This window comes from Lissotriton vulgaris, chromosome 5 (assembly GCF_964263255.1).
Source record: "Lissotriton vulgaris chromosome 5, aLisVul1.2, whole genome shotgun sequence".
Classification (NCBI taxonomy): Eukaryota; Metazoa; Chordata; class Amphibia; order Caudata; family Salamandridae; genus Lissotriton; species Lissotriton vulgaris.
In genome coordinates this window covers 427877719-427899610 of record NC_141693.1, presented here as the reverse complement: position 1 = coordinate 427899610, position 21892 = coordinate 427877719, and the positions used below count along the sequence as shown (strand labels likewise).

Sequence of the window (21892 nt, the reverse complement as noted above, 5' to 3'; positions counted from 1 at the left end):
CCTAAAAGGGGCTGGATCCATGCCGGATTTTCAGGATAACCAGTGAATTTGTAAATACATTAAGATTTGATTCATTGTATATCAATTTTGTACCTATAGATCCTAAACATGTCGTAGATCTGGCATACTTGGAACTACCTTAAGACGATCCATTGCTTGTGAACTGGCAGTTAAGTGTTTCAAGGGCATTTGATTGTGGTTTTCAATGTGATATCTGTACTGGAGTCCTTGAGTAACATGGTCTCTTGGTTTTGCCCAGTTGGTTATTTCTGCTTTATTCTCTTATTGTTGATCGTCTGAGTTCCTCACAACTTCCTCACCCTTCATTCTCTTTCCCCTGCAGTGGATGATCCAGACACCACACCGAGTTACCACCTTCTTCGGCTGCATAGGTGTGGATAGTTTTGGGAAAATTCTGAAGAAGAAAGCAGAAGAAGCTCATGTGGATGCACACTATTATGAACAGTGTGAACAGCCCACAGGAACTTGCGCTGCCTGTATTACTGTGGACAACAGGTGAGATGTTGCACTGTTCCATCGCAGGCAACAGTTAAAAGGTTGTACCTCTATTCCCACATCGCCTTTGGAATGAAATACTATGGGAAGATCCAGAAGGGGAACCATCGAGTGAGAATCTAGCTATCATGCTCCTCCCATGATAGCGGAGTTAACACTGGAAGGAGAGAGTCATAGTTTTTAAATTGCTTTTTTTTATTTATTTTTGTTGACAATACATGAGTACACACCATAAGAAAGAAAGTAAGTTCATACGTCATAATCCTATATCCAGCGGACAAATCAAAATCATCACATTACACATTGCAATAATTCTACAGAGATAAAGTAACTTTAAACATGTAGCAGGTATATTTATCAAAGGGCATTACATATTCATATCCAAAGACGATATAACTGGACCCCAGATCTGCCGGCCCAATTTCCGTTTCCGCCTACCTTTAAGAGCATATAGACTATACTCTATATTGAACTTTGCCAAAAACCTAGCCCTCCACACATCGAAGGATGGGGCATCCTTTTATAACCAATATGAAGCGATACACAGCCTTAGCACCGCTGAGGCTAAAAAGATTAAATATATAGCGTTCCTCGGTACATTGTCTGCATTTCCACCCATCTCTACACCCAACAAAATCTGCATAGGTGATCAGTCTATAGGAACTCCCATAATCACTGTTAAAAATGTATCTACATGCTCCAGTAGTTTCTTTAATTGCGGACATGTACAGAAGATATGCACCACATCTGCATCTGGGTTGCCGCAACGAAAAAATTTCCCCTCCTGTCCTCCAGCCCATTTAGCGATTTTGCTTGGTGTAAGATACATATAGTTTTGTAGTGTTGGGCAGATAAATTAGCACACATAAATAATCGTCTAGCTAATTCAATGGAATTGCTGCTGTGAAAGTTTGCGATGTAAAAAAAAAAATCCTTTGTGTCAAAAGCCAATTTGGCATCCACATGGCTGGTTTTGATTCCTTACGTTTTGCAGTCATGGAACTTGAGTGCTTTATCAAGCGCTGTCATTTATCAGTTTATCACTCCCAAATGGTTCAGTGAAGGAGCCCTTCGAGGTTTGTACTAGTTATTATAACATTCCGATCCCAGTAATCTTAAACTAATTAAATAATGGGTTCTGTTTGGCTTTTGATGTTGCAGATTTATTTTTGCTTTGCTAACTTTGCTTGCCAACAAACCACCATCTTGATTTAATTTTGTTTTTATTATCTTCTTTTTAGTTCACAAGGTCCTGACCTGAGGGATAGTTCTGTTGAAAGTGTCAGAGCCTGTAATGAAGGTGCCCCGTGTAATAGCCATGAACTCCTTCTTTCTCTCTAAATCAGAATTTGACTTTGTAGCAGTCCTTGCACTTGTCTAGGATATAACTATGTGGAATAACTTTCAGGGAAACCTGTGCCTATGTCACTTAGGAATGCTGGTTGCCAGTGTGGTGCCAGACAATTGGCTGATGACTCAGTTTCTGTGGATACAGTGATGCTCTCTTCATTGAACTCTTGGAGTTGTAGAAGTTTGCTCCTTTAGCCTTATAGGGAAATCTAGTAACCATAGTCCAGGTAGATTGCTGACCTCTTGAAGCTTACAGACTGTAGGCCAGTTATCTGTTAAAATCAAAACAAATGATTTACTGTTAGTCATTCAGGATTGTCAGCGATTGGCTGCAATGAGAAGGGGCTGTCAAAGTGTATAGAAATGATTGAAAACTAAAACAGTCATCTTTTCCTGTTCTTCTCTTGGGTGATGAGTATTGGAATGCTTTATCGGCTTGGATAAAAAGATTAGGAAGATAGAGTGCCAGTTTAAGTGTGCCCAATTTTCCATTAACCTTTTTTAAATTTATTGGATAGATCCTTGGATACAGATTTCTGAACATATTTTGCATTAAAGTCCACAAAATCTGCTTCAATCCATGGTTCCCCTCCTTGGGGCTCTCATTAACGTCTTTGCTATAACATTTAGATTTTACTTCTCAACTCAAGTTTTTGATTATTGGAACCTCGGTCCCGTGATTAGGAAATTGTACAGTGAGGCTTTTTTGCTTTAGAATCTCCAGCGCCCTCCTGAATCTTGATTAAGCTCCCCTTTCATTGCTTTGATTAATGAATTGCTATTTGCAAAATATCTGAACCTTATTATGCCTTTAACCAACACTTATATAAGTCACGGAAATGGAGCTGTGACCCGGGCTCTGTCAAATTGATTATTTTAAACTTAGAATGCCCCTATGGGGTGATGAAAACTGTAAATATGAGTGATGCAATTTGCGATGATATGTGCTGGATAAAGGAATAGTATTGAACACATTTGAATTTTTAACTTCTGCCAGCATTCCTTCAATAATGTGCCAATTTAATTTGTTAATCCTTTTACTTTTATTTGAGCCTCGAAGGTAAATATAATTAAATAAGATTTTTAGTTACTCAATAGAACCCATAATCGTTTTGGAAAACTAATCTGATAGAGACTTCTAGCCAAAGATTCCCTTTATTAGAAATATCCCCAGGTGTCAGACTCGATTCGGGAATTTTTTTGTGAGTAGTACCACTACATGCTGGTTGGTGGCATCGTTCAGCTCTGCCTGGCGTCGTCTGTTTGAAGTGATGTGTGGTGCCTATTGAGGCGCCAACCCAGCACGCTGATGTCACTACTTTTATTTCCACACCAGTCATTGCAGATCTAGAGAGAATACCCCCAAGTTACTTTTAGTCTGACCTTTTTTCGACTCTTATCGACTATTTTTTAGATATTGTGAGGCAGTGATGTCCATTAAAAAAGCCGGCTTCAAGCCTTACGGAGCCTGTCACCGACAAATGTCTGTGACTGACCCACATCTTGTTTGCCTCTGGAGCCTTGAGTGCGACCACATTTCGAAGACCTTCGTCGACTGCCTCACCATGCACTCCAATGCCTTGAGGGAGGGACCCACAAGCTCCTTCCCACTCAACGCCGCAATGGTTGATAACATCAGGCTGGCGGGATCTCCGGATAGCCTAAAGGGGCTACTCCCTCCCCCTTGTAACTCCCATCCATCCTTCCCTGCCACCCACTTGTGACAGGTGGACAAAGGATCATCTCTCCTTGCTCCGCCAAGAAGTAGCGGCTCGCTTGGCCAAGGGACCCCATAGAGAGGGTGCTGATGCCTAAAGTAGGTTGTGGTTGCTATTCCCGCTACTTTCTGGTACCCAAAAAGGATGGAGGCCTTCATCCTATCCTTGTCCTATCCTATTCTAGACCTGCGTCCTCAACTTCTTCTGCAAAAAGGATGAATTCAAAATGCTCATGCTCAAGTCCTTTCCGCCCTGGACGCCGGAGACTAGATGGTGGCAATGGACTTGCAGGGTACATATTTCCACATGCATGTCCTGCCTGCCTACAGACGCTACCAGTGGCTCGCTGTGGGCCACAAGCATTTTCAGTTCACCGTGCTCCATTTTGGCCATACCAGCTCCCCTCTGTAGTTCACCAAGGTGATGGCCTTTGTTGCAGCTCATTTGCGGATATCGAATAGTTTCTTACCTGTCGGTGTAGTTTTGCAGCTTGAAGATCTTTCTGGATTCACTATGCTGTGCATATTCCGCGGTCTTGTGGTTGGGTCCGGATTCGTAGTCTTTTCTTTGTTTTTTGTTTTTTTTTTGTAGCCCTTGTGGGCGTCGGCGTCACACCTCCTCGGAAGCTCCCACTCTTGGGCGCCATCTTCGGATTCTTTTTTCCCGTGTTTCTCTCGTTTCCGAAGCAATGGCAATGTTCTATTTAAGGTGAGAATTTTTTACCGCTTTGTCATTAAAAGTCTCTTACTTCTCTCCCTTCTTTCTCTTTTTTTTTTTTTTTTTTGACCACCTCTTCTCTCTCCAGCCTCATCTTTCTGGCGGAGGTGGGTGGGTTCGCTAGTGAATCCAGAAAGATCTTCAAGCTGCAAAACTACACCGACAGGTAAACTATTCGTTTTGCAGCGTGAATCTTTCTGGATTCACTATGCTGTGCATAGATTTCGTAGCGGTTTCTCACTTCCGTGGTGGCTGGGTGGAAGATGAGCTCTGGTTTCTGAATATATGCTGGAGCACCCTTTGTCTGACTTCTGCTTCCTTGTTCATCTGAACATCCACGCAATAGTGCTTCGTGAATGTGTGCACCCAAGCCCATGTTGCCGCTAGGCATATGTCTTGTATGGGTGTATTGGCCAGGAAGGCTATTGTAGCCCCCTTCTTCCTAGTGGAGTGGGCGCGTGCCCCCTCTGCCAGTTCTTCTCCTGCCCTTTTGTGGCAGAGCTGGATTGTTTGCGCGACCCATCGCGCAATAGTGTTTTTAGTGACTGCTTTGCCCATGTGACTGTTGGCGAACGACACAAAGAACTGTTTCGTTTTCCTGTGTCCTTTTGTCCTTTCGATGTAATGCATGACCGCCCTTCTGGCGTCCAGGGTATGCAGAGCCCGTTCTGCGCTAGTGGTTGGTTTTTGGAAAAAACTCGGTATCTGAATGGACTGGTTCATGTGGAACCTGGACGCCACCTTCGGCATGAAATGTGGGTCGGTCCTCATCACCACCCTGTCATTGTGTATTTGTAAGTAGGGCTCCTGTAGCGTTAACGCTTGCAGTTCGCTCACTCTGCGTAAGGATGTAATTGCAACCAGGAAAGCAGTTTTCATAGTTAGCATCTTCAAAGAGGCCTTGTGAAGTGGCTCGAAGGGCTCCTTCATGAGTTCCGTCAGGACCACGTTTAAGTTCCATGCCGGTGGTGGCACCCGCTTGGGTGGTGCAATCCTTTTATCTCCTTCGAGGAACCTCTTTACCACCTGTGATGTGAAGAAGCTTCTGCCCATCTCACCCCTAGTGTATGCCACTATAGCCGCTAGGTGAACTCTCAAGGAGGACGAGCTGAGCTTTTTGTCCAGCAAGTGTGTCAGGTATTTCAGTACCGTGGAGTCCCTCTTCATTTTATTGTGAAGTCTCTCCCTCCTGCACCACATCGTGAACCTTTTCCACTTTGCGACATAGCACTTCCTTGTGCTGGGCCTCCGTGCCTCCCGAAGAACCCTGAGGGTGCTCTCTGGCAGTTTCAAGTGTGCAAATTCGATGTCCTCAGGAGCCATGCTACTAGGCTCATGCTCTCCGGTTCTGGGTGCAGCACCTCTCCGTTCTGCATGGAGAGCAGGTCCTTTCTCCTGCTGAATCTGTGGGGCGCACACTGCGCCATCTCCATGATCTGCGAGTACCAAGTCTGCCTCGCCCACTGCGGCGCGACCAGTATCAGGGTCATGGTGCTCGCCCTGCACTTGCTCAGCACTCTGTGAATCAGCGGTATCGGGGGAAAAGCGTATGCAAATTTCCCGGACCAATCTATCCATAGGGCATTCCCAAGGGACCCTTCTTCGTGTTGTCTGGATGCGAAGTTTCGGCATTTCGCATTCTGGCGTGTTGCAAACAGGTCCACTGATGGTGTCCCCCACCTGTTGAACAGCCTCCTCGTCTCCTGAGCATTGAGTTCCCACTCGTGGGATGCCGAGGTCCGTCTGCTCAGCCAGTCTGCTTGAATGTTCTCCTTGCCTGGTAGGTGTATGGCTATCAGGTCTATCTGGAGAGGGATGGCCCACCTCCATATCTCCTGTGCCAGCGTCGAAAGCGTCGACGACTGTGTTCCACCCTGTTTGTTGACGTAGAACATCGCCGTGGTGTTGTCTGTCTGTAGCAACACCCTCTACCTGTACAGTCTTGTCTGGAAGGCTTTCAGTGCCAGGAAGATTGTCTTTAATTCTAGGTAATTGATGTACTTTGTTGCATCTGCTGGCGTCCACAGGCCCCTCACTTTGAGTTCCTCCATGTGAGCGCCCCATCCCTTCAGGGATGCGTCCGTGGTGATGGTCACTGTCGGAGTTGGGAGTGTAAGTGGCTGCCCCCTTGTTATGTTCTCCAGGATCCACCATGCCATCTCCTTCTGCACTGCCTGCGTCACTACCACAAGATCCTCCCAACTGCCCGAAGCCTGTGACCATTGTTCCTGCAGCCATTCTTGCATGGGTCTCATGTGGAGCCGCACATTCGGCACTAGGTGGATGCATGATGCCATCATTCCCATGATCTTGCTCGCAGTCCTCACTGTCCGAGCTTGCCCCTTCCGGTATAGGCGAGTCTCCTTGACCAGTGCCCTCGCCCTCTTTTCGCTGGGGAAGACCTTGCCCTGTACGGTGTTGATCTGTGCCCCCAGGAAGATCTTCACTTGCTCCGGCTCCATTGATGATTTCTTCCAATGCACGGAGAACCCCAAGTGTGTGAGTGTCCTTGTCACTGTATGCGCATGCTGCTTGCACTTGTGGTACGAGCTTGCTTTTACTAGCCAGTCGTCGAGGTAAGGGTATACGTGTATCCCCTGTCTTCGTAAGTGCGCTGCGACTGCCGCGAGGCACTTTGTGAATACCCTCGGTGCTGATTTTAGTCCGAAGGCCAGGGTTGTGAACTGGTAGTGGCCTCCTCCGATAGTGAACCTGAGCATATGCTTGTGTTTGTCGTTCATCGGTATGTGTAAGTAGGCGTCCTTGAGGTCTATTGTGACCATGAAGTCTCCGACCTGCAACTGTGGCAGCACCTCCTGCAAGGAGGTCATTTTGAACTTTTGTGTTTTTATGAATTTGTTGAGGAACCTCAGGTCTAGGATGGGTCTCATTTTGTCGTCGACCTTTGGTACTAGGAAGTACGTTGAGTATATTCCCTTGTTCCTCTCCCTGAAGGGAACTCTTTCTATGGCCTTTTTTTGTAGAAGTTCTTGCACTTCTTCCTGAAGTCTCGCCAGCTGTTCTTTTGCTGGTGGCTTCCCCCTTGGTTTTCTGTTTGTTGGCTTTTTATCCAACTCCAAGCAGTATCCGAATTGAATGATGTTTAGGATCCATTTGTCTGTTATTTCTCTCCATTCCTGGAGATAGAACTTTAGTCTTCCTCCCACTGGTGTCATGTGGTCGTAGGTCATTAGATTGTCCAGACCCCTTTCTACGCGGTGCCCCCTGGGATCTTTTCTGTGGTCGGGCACCCGGGGGAGTGTGAAGTCACTTCGAGGCGGGCTGCTGGCCTCCTCTTCTATTCTGGCCACGTCCATTTCTCCCTCGAAAGGACTGACCCCTTGGTTGGTATTGCCAGGACTGCTTGTGGTGACCTTGCTGAGCCTGCGAGTCTGCCTGGTGCGTCTGCTGGAAGGCCTGGTGCGATGTACCTGGCTGGATTCCACCTCTTCCGCCGGGCCTCCGCGCCGGGGTGCCTCTTCTGTTGCCTCTGAACTGCAAGGCCCCCATGGATCTAGCAGTCTCGTTATCCTTTTTGAGTTGGCATAGTTTGTCGTCAACCGTTGCTCCGAAAAGTGTTTCGCCGTTGAACGGTGTGTTCAGGATACTGTGTTGCACCTCGGGTTTGAACCCTGAGATCCTGAGCCAGGCGTGTCTCCTCTCCGTGACACCCATCATCATTAGCCTGCTGGCGGTGTCTGCTCCGTCCAGGGCCGTCTTAAGGCAAGAATTTGCCGCGTTCTTCCCCTCTTCTACCAATTTTTCGGCCTTCTGCCTGGCCTCTTGGGGTAGGTCCTTCACCAAGTGCCCCAGTCCCTCCATGATTTGGTACACGTGCCTGTTTAGCAGGGCGTTGGAATTAGCCATGCGCCAGTGGGTCGCGGCATTTCGCTCGATCCTTCTTCCCACCAGATCCATCCTCTTGCTCTCCTTATCCGGCGGTGGGCCCGAGGTAGTAGATACGCTCGCCCTCTTCCTAGCTGTGGCCGTGATAATGGAGTCAGCGGAGACCTCGCCTCGAATGTAGGCCGGGTCCTTCGAGGAGTGCTTGTATTTTTTTTCTGTTCTTGGAGTTACTGCCTTGCATGTAGCGGGCTCCTTGAACGCTTCCTTTCCCTGCGCCAAGACGCTCTCGAGCATTGGGAGTAACTGGCTTCTTGTTTGCGTTGGGAGCAAAGTTTCTAGCAGGAAGTCTGCTTTCTGCTTTTCCTCGTCGAGTTTCAACCTGAATGCAGTCGCGGCAGATTGTATCGCCGAGTTGTATGCCCCGATGTCGTCGGGCGGCGAGGGTCTCGAGGGGTACGAGTCGACCGCCTCCTCCGGGCTCTCGGTGTCGACGTCCAGGTAGTCCTCCTCGCGTGGATCAGAGGTGACCGACTCGTCGTCCACTCTACTGCTCTCTTCGCCCTCGTAGCTGTAATCCTCGTAGGGATTCTCTTCAGCTTCCCGGTCGTCGACCATCTCGTCGCTAGGCACATGGTCGTCGACATGTTCCTCTTCCTCCTCGACCAGATCCAGCACGTCGTGCTTGGTCTTGTGTGGAATCGTGAACGCACTCATCTCGGCGGCGACCTCCTTCCTTCGCTGCAAGAGGCTCGCCATCTCGGCTTCCAGCCGGCGTCTCTTCCTTTCTACCTCTGCCGCGTTCTCGGCTTCGGAACGTTCGGCTCCTCTCTTCGGCGTCGACGGCTTGGACGCCGAACTGGGCTTCGGGTCATTGGACGTTGCCGAGGTTTTAGGGTCTTTCTCCCTCGACGTCGATCGGTCCTTTTCGGCGACGATCTTTGACGCTTTCTGCTGTTCAACAGCCTTCGGCGCCAGGGACTCCTTCTCTGAGGATCCGCCGGGCCTGCTTGTGGTCGCGGACGACAGATGTCGCTGCGTCGGCGCCTTCGGGCTCTTGGCCTCGAGCTTTCGAGACTCAGGGTCTCTGGTGTTCTTATGGGACGTCGAGTCTCCTACCTTATCAGGTGTCTTCTTGTAATCGGTCTCTACGACCGTGTAGCCGTCGTGTTCTGCGGCAGCGTTGTCCTCCTCCGAGGACATCCCCAGCTCGTACAGCGATGGTGTCTGGGATTTTCCTCCGAGGGCGGCGTGTGCTACCCTCTGTCTCTTCCTCACTCGGAGGGTCTTCTGGGCGAAGACGGCGCAGGCGTTGCAGTCCTCGCTTCTGTGTTCTACCTGTAGGCAGAGGTTGCAAACCGGGTGCTGGTCTTTCTGTGCGTACTTGTGTCTGCAGTTCGGGCAGAACTTGAACGGCGTGTTGTCCATCCTCGTGCGTTCAGGCCTCACTGAGCGCGTGGACGTCGACGATCGTCGAAGTTCCCGAGGTTTTCACCTTCTCTCCTCTTCGTCAGTGTCCTGCGAAGTCTTCTCTGGTCTTCTTCTTCCAATATCTTCTCCAACTTCCAGTCTTTTCAGTACTTTCTCCAAAAATGTCTGGAGCCCAAACGGGAACGATCCAGACCCGACCGCGGAAAAAAGAATCTGAAGATGGCGCCCAAGAGTGGGAGCTTCCGCAGGAAGCATGCCGACGTCACCGGAAATGCACCGAGGAGGTGTGACGCCGACGCCCACAAGGGCTACACAAAAAAAACCAAAAAAAAGACTACGAATCCGGACCCAACCACAAGACCGCGGAATATGCACAGCATAGTGAATCCAGAAAGATTCACGCTGCAAAACAGGGGGTACCAGTCTTTCCCTGCCTCGAAAGCTTTAAATGCGGGCTGGTCCCCAGGCGAGTAGTCTCCCACCTCCATACTACGGTGGATCTTCTGCACTCGCAAGTAATGCGCACAAAAAATTATCCAGATCCAGTCTGATGCTTGGAGATAATATTAAGGTAAGAAATCTGCGGCTAGATAGTTTCTACCAGATAAAACTTTATTGAAGGTAAATAACTTGTTCTTTTTAAGATGCTGTCACTAACGATGCTTTCAGCACCAGCCCATTGCACTTTATTCTTCTCATTCTAGTTCATCTTAATCTCTAGATTACTTTGATTCCTACATGCCGAGGTCTTTATTTAGATACTTGCAATATGCCTGTGAAAACCTTACCATTAAAGGCAGGCAGAAGAGTGCCAATCCCTAACTTGTAAACTGATAACCTATTATAACTGTCTAGTTGGAGATTGAGAGATTTCTCACCCAGTTGACTATTGAGCCATTTTCTATCTGCACTAACTAATCTCTGAGCTGAGTATCACCATTTTTCCCTCACATGCAGTGTATGTGCAGTTTCTCTGAAAGGGGTTGCTCAGGTGATTGATTTCTGCAGTTTCCATTACCGCAATGTAGGAAGCAGAAGACCAGATGGATGTTTTGGTTTAAAGAAAAACTTCACCAGCTTTTCCTCTTTCTGACTATATTCACACTATAATCTACAACGTATACTTGTGCATAACCAGCTTTGAATTAACTAAGTCAGTTGCTTGTGGTGTGTGTATACGGTTCACTCCCCTCTCACGGAGGCAGATGTGTGCCGGTTTTAATTTTTTGGAGGTCCTGGCCAGAGTTAGTGAGCTTCCCTAAATGCATATGTGTTTAGCTTGTTATGGTTTCTGCACATAGCATCTCCAAGCCTATCCCAACCCGCCCCCCTCCAAAATGTTTGTCCTACCAAATGCGAGAGTAAGCAAGACCTGAATTCAGGTTAAACCAGCTCACTCATACTGCTTTGTAGTGAAAGGTTTGCAGCAGAAATTTTGTCTTTCACCACAAGAAAGAGGCTCAACAAGACTTATGGTGAATGGTAGCCACTTCGTTTTTACAGTGTGCAGGTTCTTCCATAATTTATAAATACTAGTAGGCAAGCATTTGAAAGTTAATTTCTTTAACTACACAAACTTTCAACACCTCGAAACAGCAAACTAATCTTGGCTACAGGAGTAGCATGCTGCTTGCTGCAAAGCTCTTCAACATCTTGTCAGGCGAAGCACGCGCTACATAAGTACAATTTACAGTTACGATATGTTGATCAGCTGCTCAAATGGAAGGCTGGGATTCTAATGAAGTCACATTGGTAGAATTTCTGTGCTTTAACTTTTTTTTATATTCTTATTTAAAAAGCTTTTCCGGACAAAGCTACATTGATTAATGTAGAGTTGTTTCTTCCTAAAGGAAGCTTGCGATTATTGTACTTTGAAGTGAGTTTGTTTTAGCCTTTGATGAAATTATCTGCTGGCACAGCATACAAAGAGCTTGGAATCCTTATGACCTCAACAAGTGGAGCAATAACTTTTCAGTAGAAAACGTGAAGTTATGATCCTTGTAGAACTCCTAGTTGAATGCATTGAAAAGTATGATGGTTAGTCAACTGTATCAACACTAGTTGCCGACCTGGTTAACACCATCAGTGCTGCAGCAATTCCCCCTCTGTGCTGCAGATCCTTTACTCCCATTGTTCATGACGAGCTCAGCTCATCATGAGCACACGAGCAGTGTACCTCATGACGAGCTGAGCTAATCATGAGCATCGAAGTAGTTAAATACTGTAATTACAAATTTAAAGGACGCACATTAATCTACACTGTTGCAGTGTGGCCTTTCTGCGTGTTATGGCTCTTTTGACATGTACTTGCCTATAAAAAGATCAAAAACATAGAAGAGCAATATACAACCCTCGGACACACAGGTTAACCATCCCTAAGAATTCACCCAGGAATCAGAAGGTTATTAAAGATCTTCAGAAACTAGTCTGCAACATGACACAAGTCACAATGAATACCCTACAAGCGATTGAAGAAATACTGGAAGTGACGGCAAGCACCCACTCCAAGATCACGAATATTCAAAATCTCGTACATTCCTTACATAGAAAGAGCAACGAGATGGACATGTCATTAGCGAATAGGATCAACCGACCAAATAGGACGAAGGCCCTGTCGAAGGAGGAAGCCCTTGCCTTACTCCGAACCTATGAATCACCAGACCGTGAAAAAGAGGAGAACATCAAAACAGTTCCGATCGACTCTAATAGAACAGCAAGAAAGAAGGATAGGAAACCCAACCACAACAATTTAAAACAAGTCCAGCTTAATTCTGAATATGAGAATATGAATAGTAACGCTAGAAAACAATTGACTTGCCTCCTACTCAACTGTCGATCGGCTACCAAACATGCGTCCGACATAGCAGACCTCATCATTAACAAGGAAATCGATCTGGCAATCCTTACAGAAACGTGGCTTTCGGAAGCATCATCTCCAACCATGAATCTCTTAGTACCACCTCAATATAACATTGTGAGACTAGATAGACCAAAAAAGTCTGGAGGAGGAATTGCCTGCATTCACCAATCAGATATCTAGGTCAACCAAATTCAAGCCGACCCTCTAGAATCCTGCGAATACTTAGGTCTCAATATAAGATCGACAACCAACCAAAGATGCAATTTACATGCGTTTTACCACCCACCAGGAGAGAGCGCTAAGTTCATAGAGCAGTTAATGGAGATCATTACGACCAACTCTAACACGGATGCCAACAACATTTTCTTAGGAGACTTCATCTTACATTGGGATGACTGCAACAACAAACTAGTTAACACACTTAAGGATTTCCTTGCCGAGCTAAACCTCAACCAAGCATGCACACAACCCACACATTCTAAAGGAGCAACACTGGACTGGATTATCTCGGGCAACAAAAATTCATCAATCCTCTCAATAGCCCCATGTGACTGGTCGGACCACTATGCAATAACGTTCCTGATACCCATATTGAGAAAGGGTAAGACCGTTCAAGCTGCCAACTGCAAAAAATGGATCCGAGACACAAGAGAGGCTAATATTGAGCTACTAGTAGAAAGTTGTGAGACTTAAAGCCACCTAGCTACCTGCAGAATGCAAATGAGCTGACAGATCACTACCTAACCTCAGTCGGGAATATCGTCAACAACACCTTGCCTTTAAAACTAAAAAGAACCACGGAGAAGATGAAAAATCCATGGTTTGATGGATCACTGAACGAAGACAGGCGCAAACTGAGAATGGCCGAAAGAAAATGGAGACAACACCCATCATCCCCTGAGCTGAAAGCCCTCAGAAAAATTAGAAACCAATATAACAAAAAGATCATCAATTCCAAAAAGGAATTTATAAGATCTGAATTGGATAATGCCAAAAACAGACCATGGAAACTCTTTGAAATCCTGAAGCAACAATCAAACTAGCCAAAACAGCACATAAACTCTAAAATATCTCTAAGCAGCGAGGAATTTTCAACATTTTTTACGAAGAAGGCCAATACGCTTGAAACAGAACTTTTAAGCGCTGCGAGTAACCTCCCCATCCAACCATGGTCTACAAGCGATCATAACCCGACGTCAGTGTGTAGCAAGATAAGATACAAGGCAAAGTGGGACACATTCGAATTATATGATCAGGACACGATCGCCAAAACGCTATCGAAAATCAAACCCAGCAACCACTACCAAGATCCTCTACCCGCGAAATGCTTAAGAGGAATCAGCCATATAGTGGTGCCAATCTGGACCAAAATAATAAACGCATCATTGTCACAAGGGATCCTCCCAGACTGCCTAAAAACAGGTCAAGTGGTTCCCTTGATCAAAAAACCAACGGCGGATGCTACAGACCCAAATAACTTTCGACCAGCAACTAATATCCCTGTATTGGCCAAACTTATTGAGAAATGCGTGCAGGGCCAACTGAGCCAACACATCACTAAGTTCTCCTTACTAGATGAATGCCAATCAGGATTCATAACAGGGCATAGCACGGAAACAGTGATCCTCCACATTGTTGATGACGCGCTACAGGCGCTCAATCAAAATCAAGCATGCTTACTAATTCTCCTGGACCTGTCATCGGCATTTGACACAGTAAACCACGAAGCATTACTGGCCAGGCTACAAGACAGGATGGGAGTATCTGGAAATGTGCTGAAATGGTTCGACTCTTTCCTACAGAACAGAAACCAACGATTCCTGGTCAACCAATCAATTTCTCCACCATGCCCCAACTCAATCGGAGTCCCACAAGGATCGACACTATCTCCTGATTTGTTTAACTTGTATGTCGAACCTCTCACAGCAATTCTCAAACTCAGATATCCTACCATATGTATGCGGATGATACGCAAATTTACATAAAGATTGCCTCTCTTGAAGACATTGAGCTAATGAATCAAACTTTAAAAATGGCATTGCAATGGTTAACTACCAACCATTTGAAGCTAAATGCTCAAAAAACAGAGTTCTTACTAATTTCTCCACCAAGGTGCGTTACAGAAATAAAGGAATGGACCAAGTTGGTGACTGCTCCTTAACTGCACTCCGACTCCAGTAAACTCAGCTAAGTCGCTAGGAATTACTCTAGACGAGAATCTTGACATGAAAGCTCACATTAATTCAATGGCTAAAAGCGCCTGCTTCCACCTGAACTACCTGAGAAAACTAAAACCATTTATCTCTGAAGCAGATTTGAAACTGGCAATCCAATCCTTCGTCATCTCTAGGATTGAATACGGTTGCACCACCTTAGCGGGTTTACCAAAAACTTCCACAGCACCACTAAAAGCTTGCCTCAACGCTGCAGCGAGACTCATCTCTGGATTAAGAAAATTTGACCGCATATTCCCGCACTTGAAAGCATTGAACTGGCTACCCTATGAGGCGAGAATTCAACTAAAGATAGCATGTATCACCCATAGAGCGCTTCACCACAATACTCCTGGATACCTATCCAAGAAAATTGAGCTGTCAGGAGGCAACAGACCAGCTAGGAGTGCCAAGGAGTTGTTGCTGCGTCCAGCCATCTTTAGAAAGAAAAAAACTTATGACTGAGCGTTCTCAGGAGCTGCCCCTAGAATCTGGAACTCACTCCCTCCAAGCATCAGGAAGAACCCTAATACCTTAACTTTCAAGCGAGAAGCGAAGAGCTTCCTAATGAGTAAATACCTCACCTAGAGAAGTTAATGGATCACTTTGGGATCTAATTCTGTCCTCAAACAAAACACTCACGTCATCAGAAAGAGAAGGATCGACATGAATTAGATGAAAGATAAACTATGGATCGAAACGGACAGACTTTCCTGGTGATTAAACTGTATACCAACTGCTACCTCATGGCAAAGTGAATGTATATAGTTATCTCTCATCCCGAAACCATATAACCTCCTACCTCATTTATTTGTCGAAATCGACAGATGTTAGTGTTGCATGCTTTATAGTTACTGCGTAGTGTAAAAGAATACCTCGAATGGAAGCTAGTTACCTAAGCACTCTCCAAAGCTATATAATTATCTACCTCATATCTGTTATTCAATGGTTATCATCTTATTAATATTTTTATCATACTTTTATGTGAAGCGCTCTGATACCCACGGGTCTTGTTCGCGCTATATAAAACTTTTCAATAAATAATAAATAAATACGGTTAAGGTCAGAAGCTTTCAGGCGTATTGGTTGGGGAGTACATATGTTTTGCAGCATGCATCCTTTTCTGGATTCGCATGCGGTGCATTATTCGCCATCTAGTGGTTGGGCCTGGAATTGTCGGTTTTGTTTTTTTCTCTCTGGGGCGTCGTCTACCACCATTTGGAACACCTTTTTTCTGACAGGGCAACGAATCTGATGGATCGAAAGAGGGCAAGGTAAGGACCGTGGGAAATACCCTTTTTACATTTTGCCAAAATTGCTCCCACAAGTTTGCACAGCATGACCCACATGTTTGTAGCCTCTGCCTACCGAGGGATCACAAGGATAAAGACTGCAAAGCCTGCACTGCTTGTGTCGTAGGCGCTCAATGCACGCCGAAAGCAGAGGGAGTACCATTACGCAGCAATGCTCCAAACCAGAAACAACCATTGTTGAGGGACTTGGGCCTCTCAAGTGACCAGGACGACCAAGAGTGGCTGCAGATTCAACACACGGAGGGTCAGACGTCGATATCCTCGAAGGAGATGCCGATAAAAGGCATACTGCGAAGGTGATGAAGGACGCTGAGAAGGCAGACAAGGTAAAGGACCCTCAACCATTGGAAACCAAGGGCAACAAAAAGGCGCAAAAGGCAAACCAAGCGTCGAAAAAAAACGGCGGCTGAGGGTCAGCCACGGATAAGAGACCCACGGATCCCACTCCAGGGATATCGACGAGGGAAGATCGTCAATCTACGAAGGCAGGTGTCGAATGAGAGGCCACGAAGATAAAGACCACACCATTGAAAGGAGAATCCACGAACCCCAAGAAGAGGATCTCCTCTGCCTCCGACGCCGAAAGGGCCCTCGAGGTGGTAAATCAGAGACGCCTGGAAGTGGAAATGGTGGCACGCCTTCAACGTAAAAAGGAGTTCGAGGTGCAGATGGAATTCAGGGTTCCCACCCCTGAAAAAGCGGAAGAGGAGTAAGATACCCTCGAAGCTCCGGCAACCCCCAAACCTCAGGAAGAGTACGTCGTAGAGGAGCTCGAAACCCCAGACAACATAGCCTTTTACAACCACCTCATCAAGAGAGCAGCTGATACCTTTGGAGTTTCCTTAGAGGAGGCGAAAGGAGACTCTTGCTTCCTCCTAGAGACATTCACACAAACCACCAAAGAGACTCCATACCCCCCAATGCTACTAAGCATTCTGGCAAGAGCAAGGGGGCATTCAAGGAGCCTACCTCAGAAAAAGGGGTAACTCCAAGGGTGGAGAGAAAATGTGAACGTTCCACAAAAGACCCTAAATACATCCAGGGAAATACCGTGCCAGGCTCCATCAATGTCACCACGGCAAGAAGGAGCAACGCTCACTCTTCCACTAGCCCACCTCCAGAGAGAGTAAGCAAGGAAATGGACATGGTGGGGAGACAGATGGCAAAGGAGACAGCAACGCAATGGCACATTGCAAACTGCCATGCCCTGCAACAGGTTTGGCCACCAACAATGGAATGGCATCGAGGAACTACTGAACAAGCTCCCAGAAGAGGACTAGAAGAGGGCAAAATCCATAATATAGGAGGGTTAGAACATAGCAAACACCTGCCTGAAATCAGCCCTAGTTGCAGCAGATCCAGCCAGCAGACAAATGTGCACAGGCGCAACATTAAGAAGCCATGCCTGGCTACGAAGCTCAGGCTTCAAGCAAGAGGTCCAAACCTCAATAAATGAACTCTTCACAGGAGACGCCGTTTGGAAGCGAAGTAGATGAATCCCTACAACGAATGAAGGACAATGAGATGGCAAGGGCTATGGGAGCCCTGCAACAGAGAGGCACGTTCATGAGAGGAGGGTTTAACCTCAAGACGTAGCGAAAGGGTCTTCTCAACAGATCAACAGCAAACACAGGGCAGTGGACAGAAATCAAACCAGCAGTCTGGATACGAAGCCTGGCAACAACAACCAAGGCAGCCCTTTCGGGGCAGAAGAAGAGCCTGGGGACAACCTTTGAGAGGGGGAGGAGCAAGCTCAAAGTGACTTACCCACGACAGAAGACTCCCACACAACACCAGTGGGAGGCAGAATATTGCGCAACCTACTGAAATGGGAAACCAGCACCATGATGCGTTACAGCTGTTGTGTAGAACTAACAAACCCACCAAAGGAAAAGAGGTTCCAATGAACAGAACTCTTACAATTCAGGCAGGAATTAAAAACTCCTTCAGAAAAAAGCCATAGAGAAGGTACCACGGAGGGAACACTACAAAGGAAACCTTACTTACTTCCGTGTACTAAAGCAAGATCTCACACTAAGACCTATCTTAGACTTCAGGTTCATAAACAAATTCATTTCCACACAGCATTTCAAAATGTCAACACTACAGGAAGTAATCCCACAACTACAAATGTGGGATTTCATGGCATCAATACGTCTAAAAGAAGTGTACCTGTACATCCCCATGAACCAAGCTCACAAGACATACCTCAGGTTCTTCCACAAGAACAATCACCAGCAATTAAAGTCCTTCCCTTCTGGAGAAAATTGGCACCAAGAGTCTTTGAGAAGTGCCTAGCAGCCATTGCTGCATCCCTAAGAAAGAGAGGAATCCACTTCTATCCCTACCTAGACGACTGGCTGGTGAAGGCAAATTCAAAGCAAAGATGTTGCAAACACGTTCTTCAGGTGATAACTACACTGCAAAAATTAGTTTTTTCAATACATCACCAAAAGTCATCAACAAGGCCTGAACAAGAAAAGACCTTCCAAGGAGCAAGATTAAGCTCCAAAGTTGCACAGGCATACCTGACCCAAAGGAGAATACAGGCTATCAGACAAAAAACTCGCCTCTACCGTAAGGGCCAGTCTCTGGCAGTGAGGACTGTTATGAAACTCATGGGCATGATCGCATCATACATTCCCCTCATCACACATGCACACCTCCACATGCACCTTCTGCAGTAGTGGCTATGCAACAGTTGGTCACAAACTACAGGGAGTTGGGAGTATCTTGTGGTTGTAACAGAAAAGGTGCAGATGGAGATACAATGGTGGGCATCCAATAACATAACACTAGGCAGACCTTTCAAAACTCCACCTCCCTCAGTGACCATCACAACAGATGCGTCCCACAAGGGTTGGGGAGCACATTCAGGAAACCTGAGGGTAAGGGGTCAATGGAACTATTCAGACACTGTAAAGCACATCAACTTCCTCAAGAGGAAGACAGTGTTCCTGGCTCTAAAGGGATTGCAACGCCACATAAGAGGGAAGACATTATTGATCCAGACCGAGAATACTACAACAATGTTTTACCTCAAAAAACTGGGAGGAACGAAATCCTTCACCCTAAGCAAGCTAACTCAAGAAATATGGAAATGGGCCAGTTTAAGAAAGATCAGCCTACAAACAATCCACCTGCCAGGAAAGGACAACTCCCAAGTGGATCGGCTCCGCAGACAGAACAGCAGCTCGCCCGAATTGGAGATAAAGATAATGAGCCTGCAACAGGCCTTCGACCTCTGGGGGACTCCAGAAATAGACCTATGCGCACCAATGCAGAACATAAAATGCCAATCCTTTTCCTCCTGGTTTCAACACCACCTGTCAAAAAAGAATGCACTGTCACTAAACTGGTCAGAGACATGAGCTTTTCCTCTGATTCCCCTACTACAAAGGGTACTGGGGAAAGTTAGACAACTGGTAATATCAGATACTCGGAGCCGCTCAGTGGACAAGACAAACCTGGTACTCTAGCCTACTCGAACTGTCTAGGGGACAGATGATCAAATTCAAGGCAGGCTAGGACTTTCTCACAATGCAATGGGGTCAAATGTTTTACCTAGAACCTCCAACACTCAGCTTAGCGCCTGAATACATAGAGTTCGGACGTTTTAACTTACCGCAAAGAAAAATGGAAATATTAAAGGAGGCATGAAAACAAACTACAGAACAATGCTACGCAGCCAAGTGGAACCGGTACACCATATAATGTACAGAAACTAATACCTTTAATTTAATTTCCTCACAGGAAACTGTGCTCATATATCTTACACACTTGCTTGACAGTAACATCAACCACTCAAGACTAAGGTGCACCTGGCAGCAATTATAGCCTACACCAGGGGAGATTCATGTAAACGTTTCTCCACATCACCAGTCATCAAGAGATTCCTGGAAGGGCCAAAAAGGATTGCACCCCCAAGAAAAGCTCCAGGCCTAATGTGGAGCTTAAACACAGTCCTAACACAGCTAATGACGGAACCATTCGAGCCCGTGTGAAAAGCATAACTTGGATACATCACTATAAAGATCACCTTCCTAATAGCTATAAGGAACCATACATGCAAATACACAAGGACAAGGTTATCCTAAGGTCAAACCCTCAATTCCTACCCAAGGTTGTAAACCAATTCCTCATGAACCAAAGCATACCGCTAGCAGTCTTCTTCAAAAACCCACAAACACGACTAGAAAGAAGCCTTCATACCCTGGACTTAAGAAGGGCTTTACTATACTATCTACAAGAGTGAAAACAATTCCGTAAAGGCAATCAATTGTTCTTCTCTCACTTAAAGTCCAACAAGGGAGCACCCGTGACAAAGGGGACAATGGGACGCTGGATTGTAGCGGTAATTCAAGTATGCTATGCCTCGGCAGGAAAAACTCTAAACACAGCCAAACGCCCACTCATCAAGGAAAAAAGGGTTACCATTACCTTCATGGTCACTATATGCTGCAGCAACATGGGCATCCCCCCACACCTTCACCAAACATTACTGCGTGGATATACAGATGACTAAGGGGGGGAGGGAACTTACTACTCGGGGTATGCAGAGTAGGGGACTACTAGTCCCATCCCGCTTGCTGCTCGGTTCGAGGGAGGCCCGGCCCAGCAGCACCGGAGCGCGACCAACTATAGCGCCTTATTGGTGAACGCAGCCGGGACCTCAGCAAGCACCCTGGTGATTAAAGGGTCTTCTAGGTGCAGTCTACACTTTGCGCCTGTACAGGTAGAAACAAGCAAGGCTTGGGTCCTCGACTGCCTGGACTAGACTACTGTACTGATAAAAAACAAATATGTCCAGGAAGACTATTCACCATAAGTTTGGTGGACACCTTAGACCATCAATTCAAAGGTGGCAAAGCTTTATTCAACTTATATTATGACATTTGTACAAAAACAATCAGACTCAATTGTTCATGTCATAGAGTGGACAACACTTAAATGGAGTGACGTCATACAAAACTAAAAAATGCCCCATTATCTGGAGTTTATGCGTTTGTAACCCGTAATTGTTTCAGGGTTCTCCTCAGGACTTGGACCTGGTTGTGGAGTGGACTCTACAATAAAGAAACAAAAAATAATGTAATGTCTGTCCTAACCCTGTATGCAGTTTACAGAGAACGTTTAATGCCAGTTAGTCTGCATATGTACCTGAATGAAGCGTTGGATAGAACCGCTGGGTATATGTACCTAAATGCAGCGTTGGATAGATTCACTAGGTGTAGAGAACTACAGCGGGTCAAACCAATTAGAAAAAAACACTTAGGTTTGTTCTGGTGGTGGGACTAAACCAGTACGTAGACAGAGCCTAGAGTAAATATTCTTACCCTGCGGCTGCTTGAGTTTAGGCAGATTCTCTGTGATAATTGCTCATACCTCTTTGGTCACAGAGTTCTTAAAAAGCAAGGTCAGGTATGTTATGTTTTAGTGAGACACAGTGTACGAAGATTGAATTCTGAAGTGTTTGAAAATTGGGCCGTTTAGTACCTTAAGGGCTGCCTAGGTGTCGCTGTGATCTTGTAGATACTGCCTCTCTGGGATCCGTGAACACAATTCCATTCCGCATCCCTGTAAATAGCAAAGGCTTACTGTCAGGAAAACTACATTAGTCCGGCTTGAAATTCAGGACGCATCTGTGCGTGTATGCACGGTGTCACTTGCCTGTGATTAATCGCAGGGGCAAGAAAACTGGAGAAACAAGTTACCTGTACACTGTGGTTCTCCAGTATTAATATCTGTCATAGATTCACATGCAGCCCTCCTACTCCTTCTTGGGTTCATCACTCTGTATACCTCTTATACTTTCACTAGTGCTTGATAAGGCAGCCCTTTCAAAAAGAACGCACGGCTGGATGACCCTGAACTCTTACTCAACGAAAGCACCACAGAGTTATTTTGGTGTGGGTTACGCCAAATGCGTCA

At 46.1% G+C, this 21892-nt stretch overlaps 1 protein-coding gene across 4 annotated transcripts in view; it reads left to right on the top strand.

Annotated features, from left to right (window-relative positions):
• ADK (adenosine kinase) overlaps nucleotides 1–21892 on the top strand; it is a 723202-nt gene that overhangs the window by 423927 nt on the left and 277383 nt on the right. For all 4 annotated transcript variants that reach the window (XM_086921819.1, XM_086921818.1, XM_086921821.1 and 1 more), the window contains exon 5: nucleotides 344–516. In XM_086921819.1, coding sequence (XP_086777945.1) covers nucleotides 344–516 — 173 coding nt within the window. The remainder of the gene's footprint in view (nucleotides 1–343; nucleotides 517–21892) is intronic.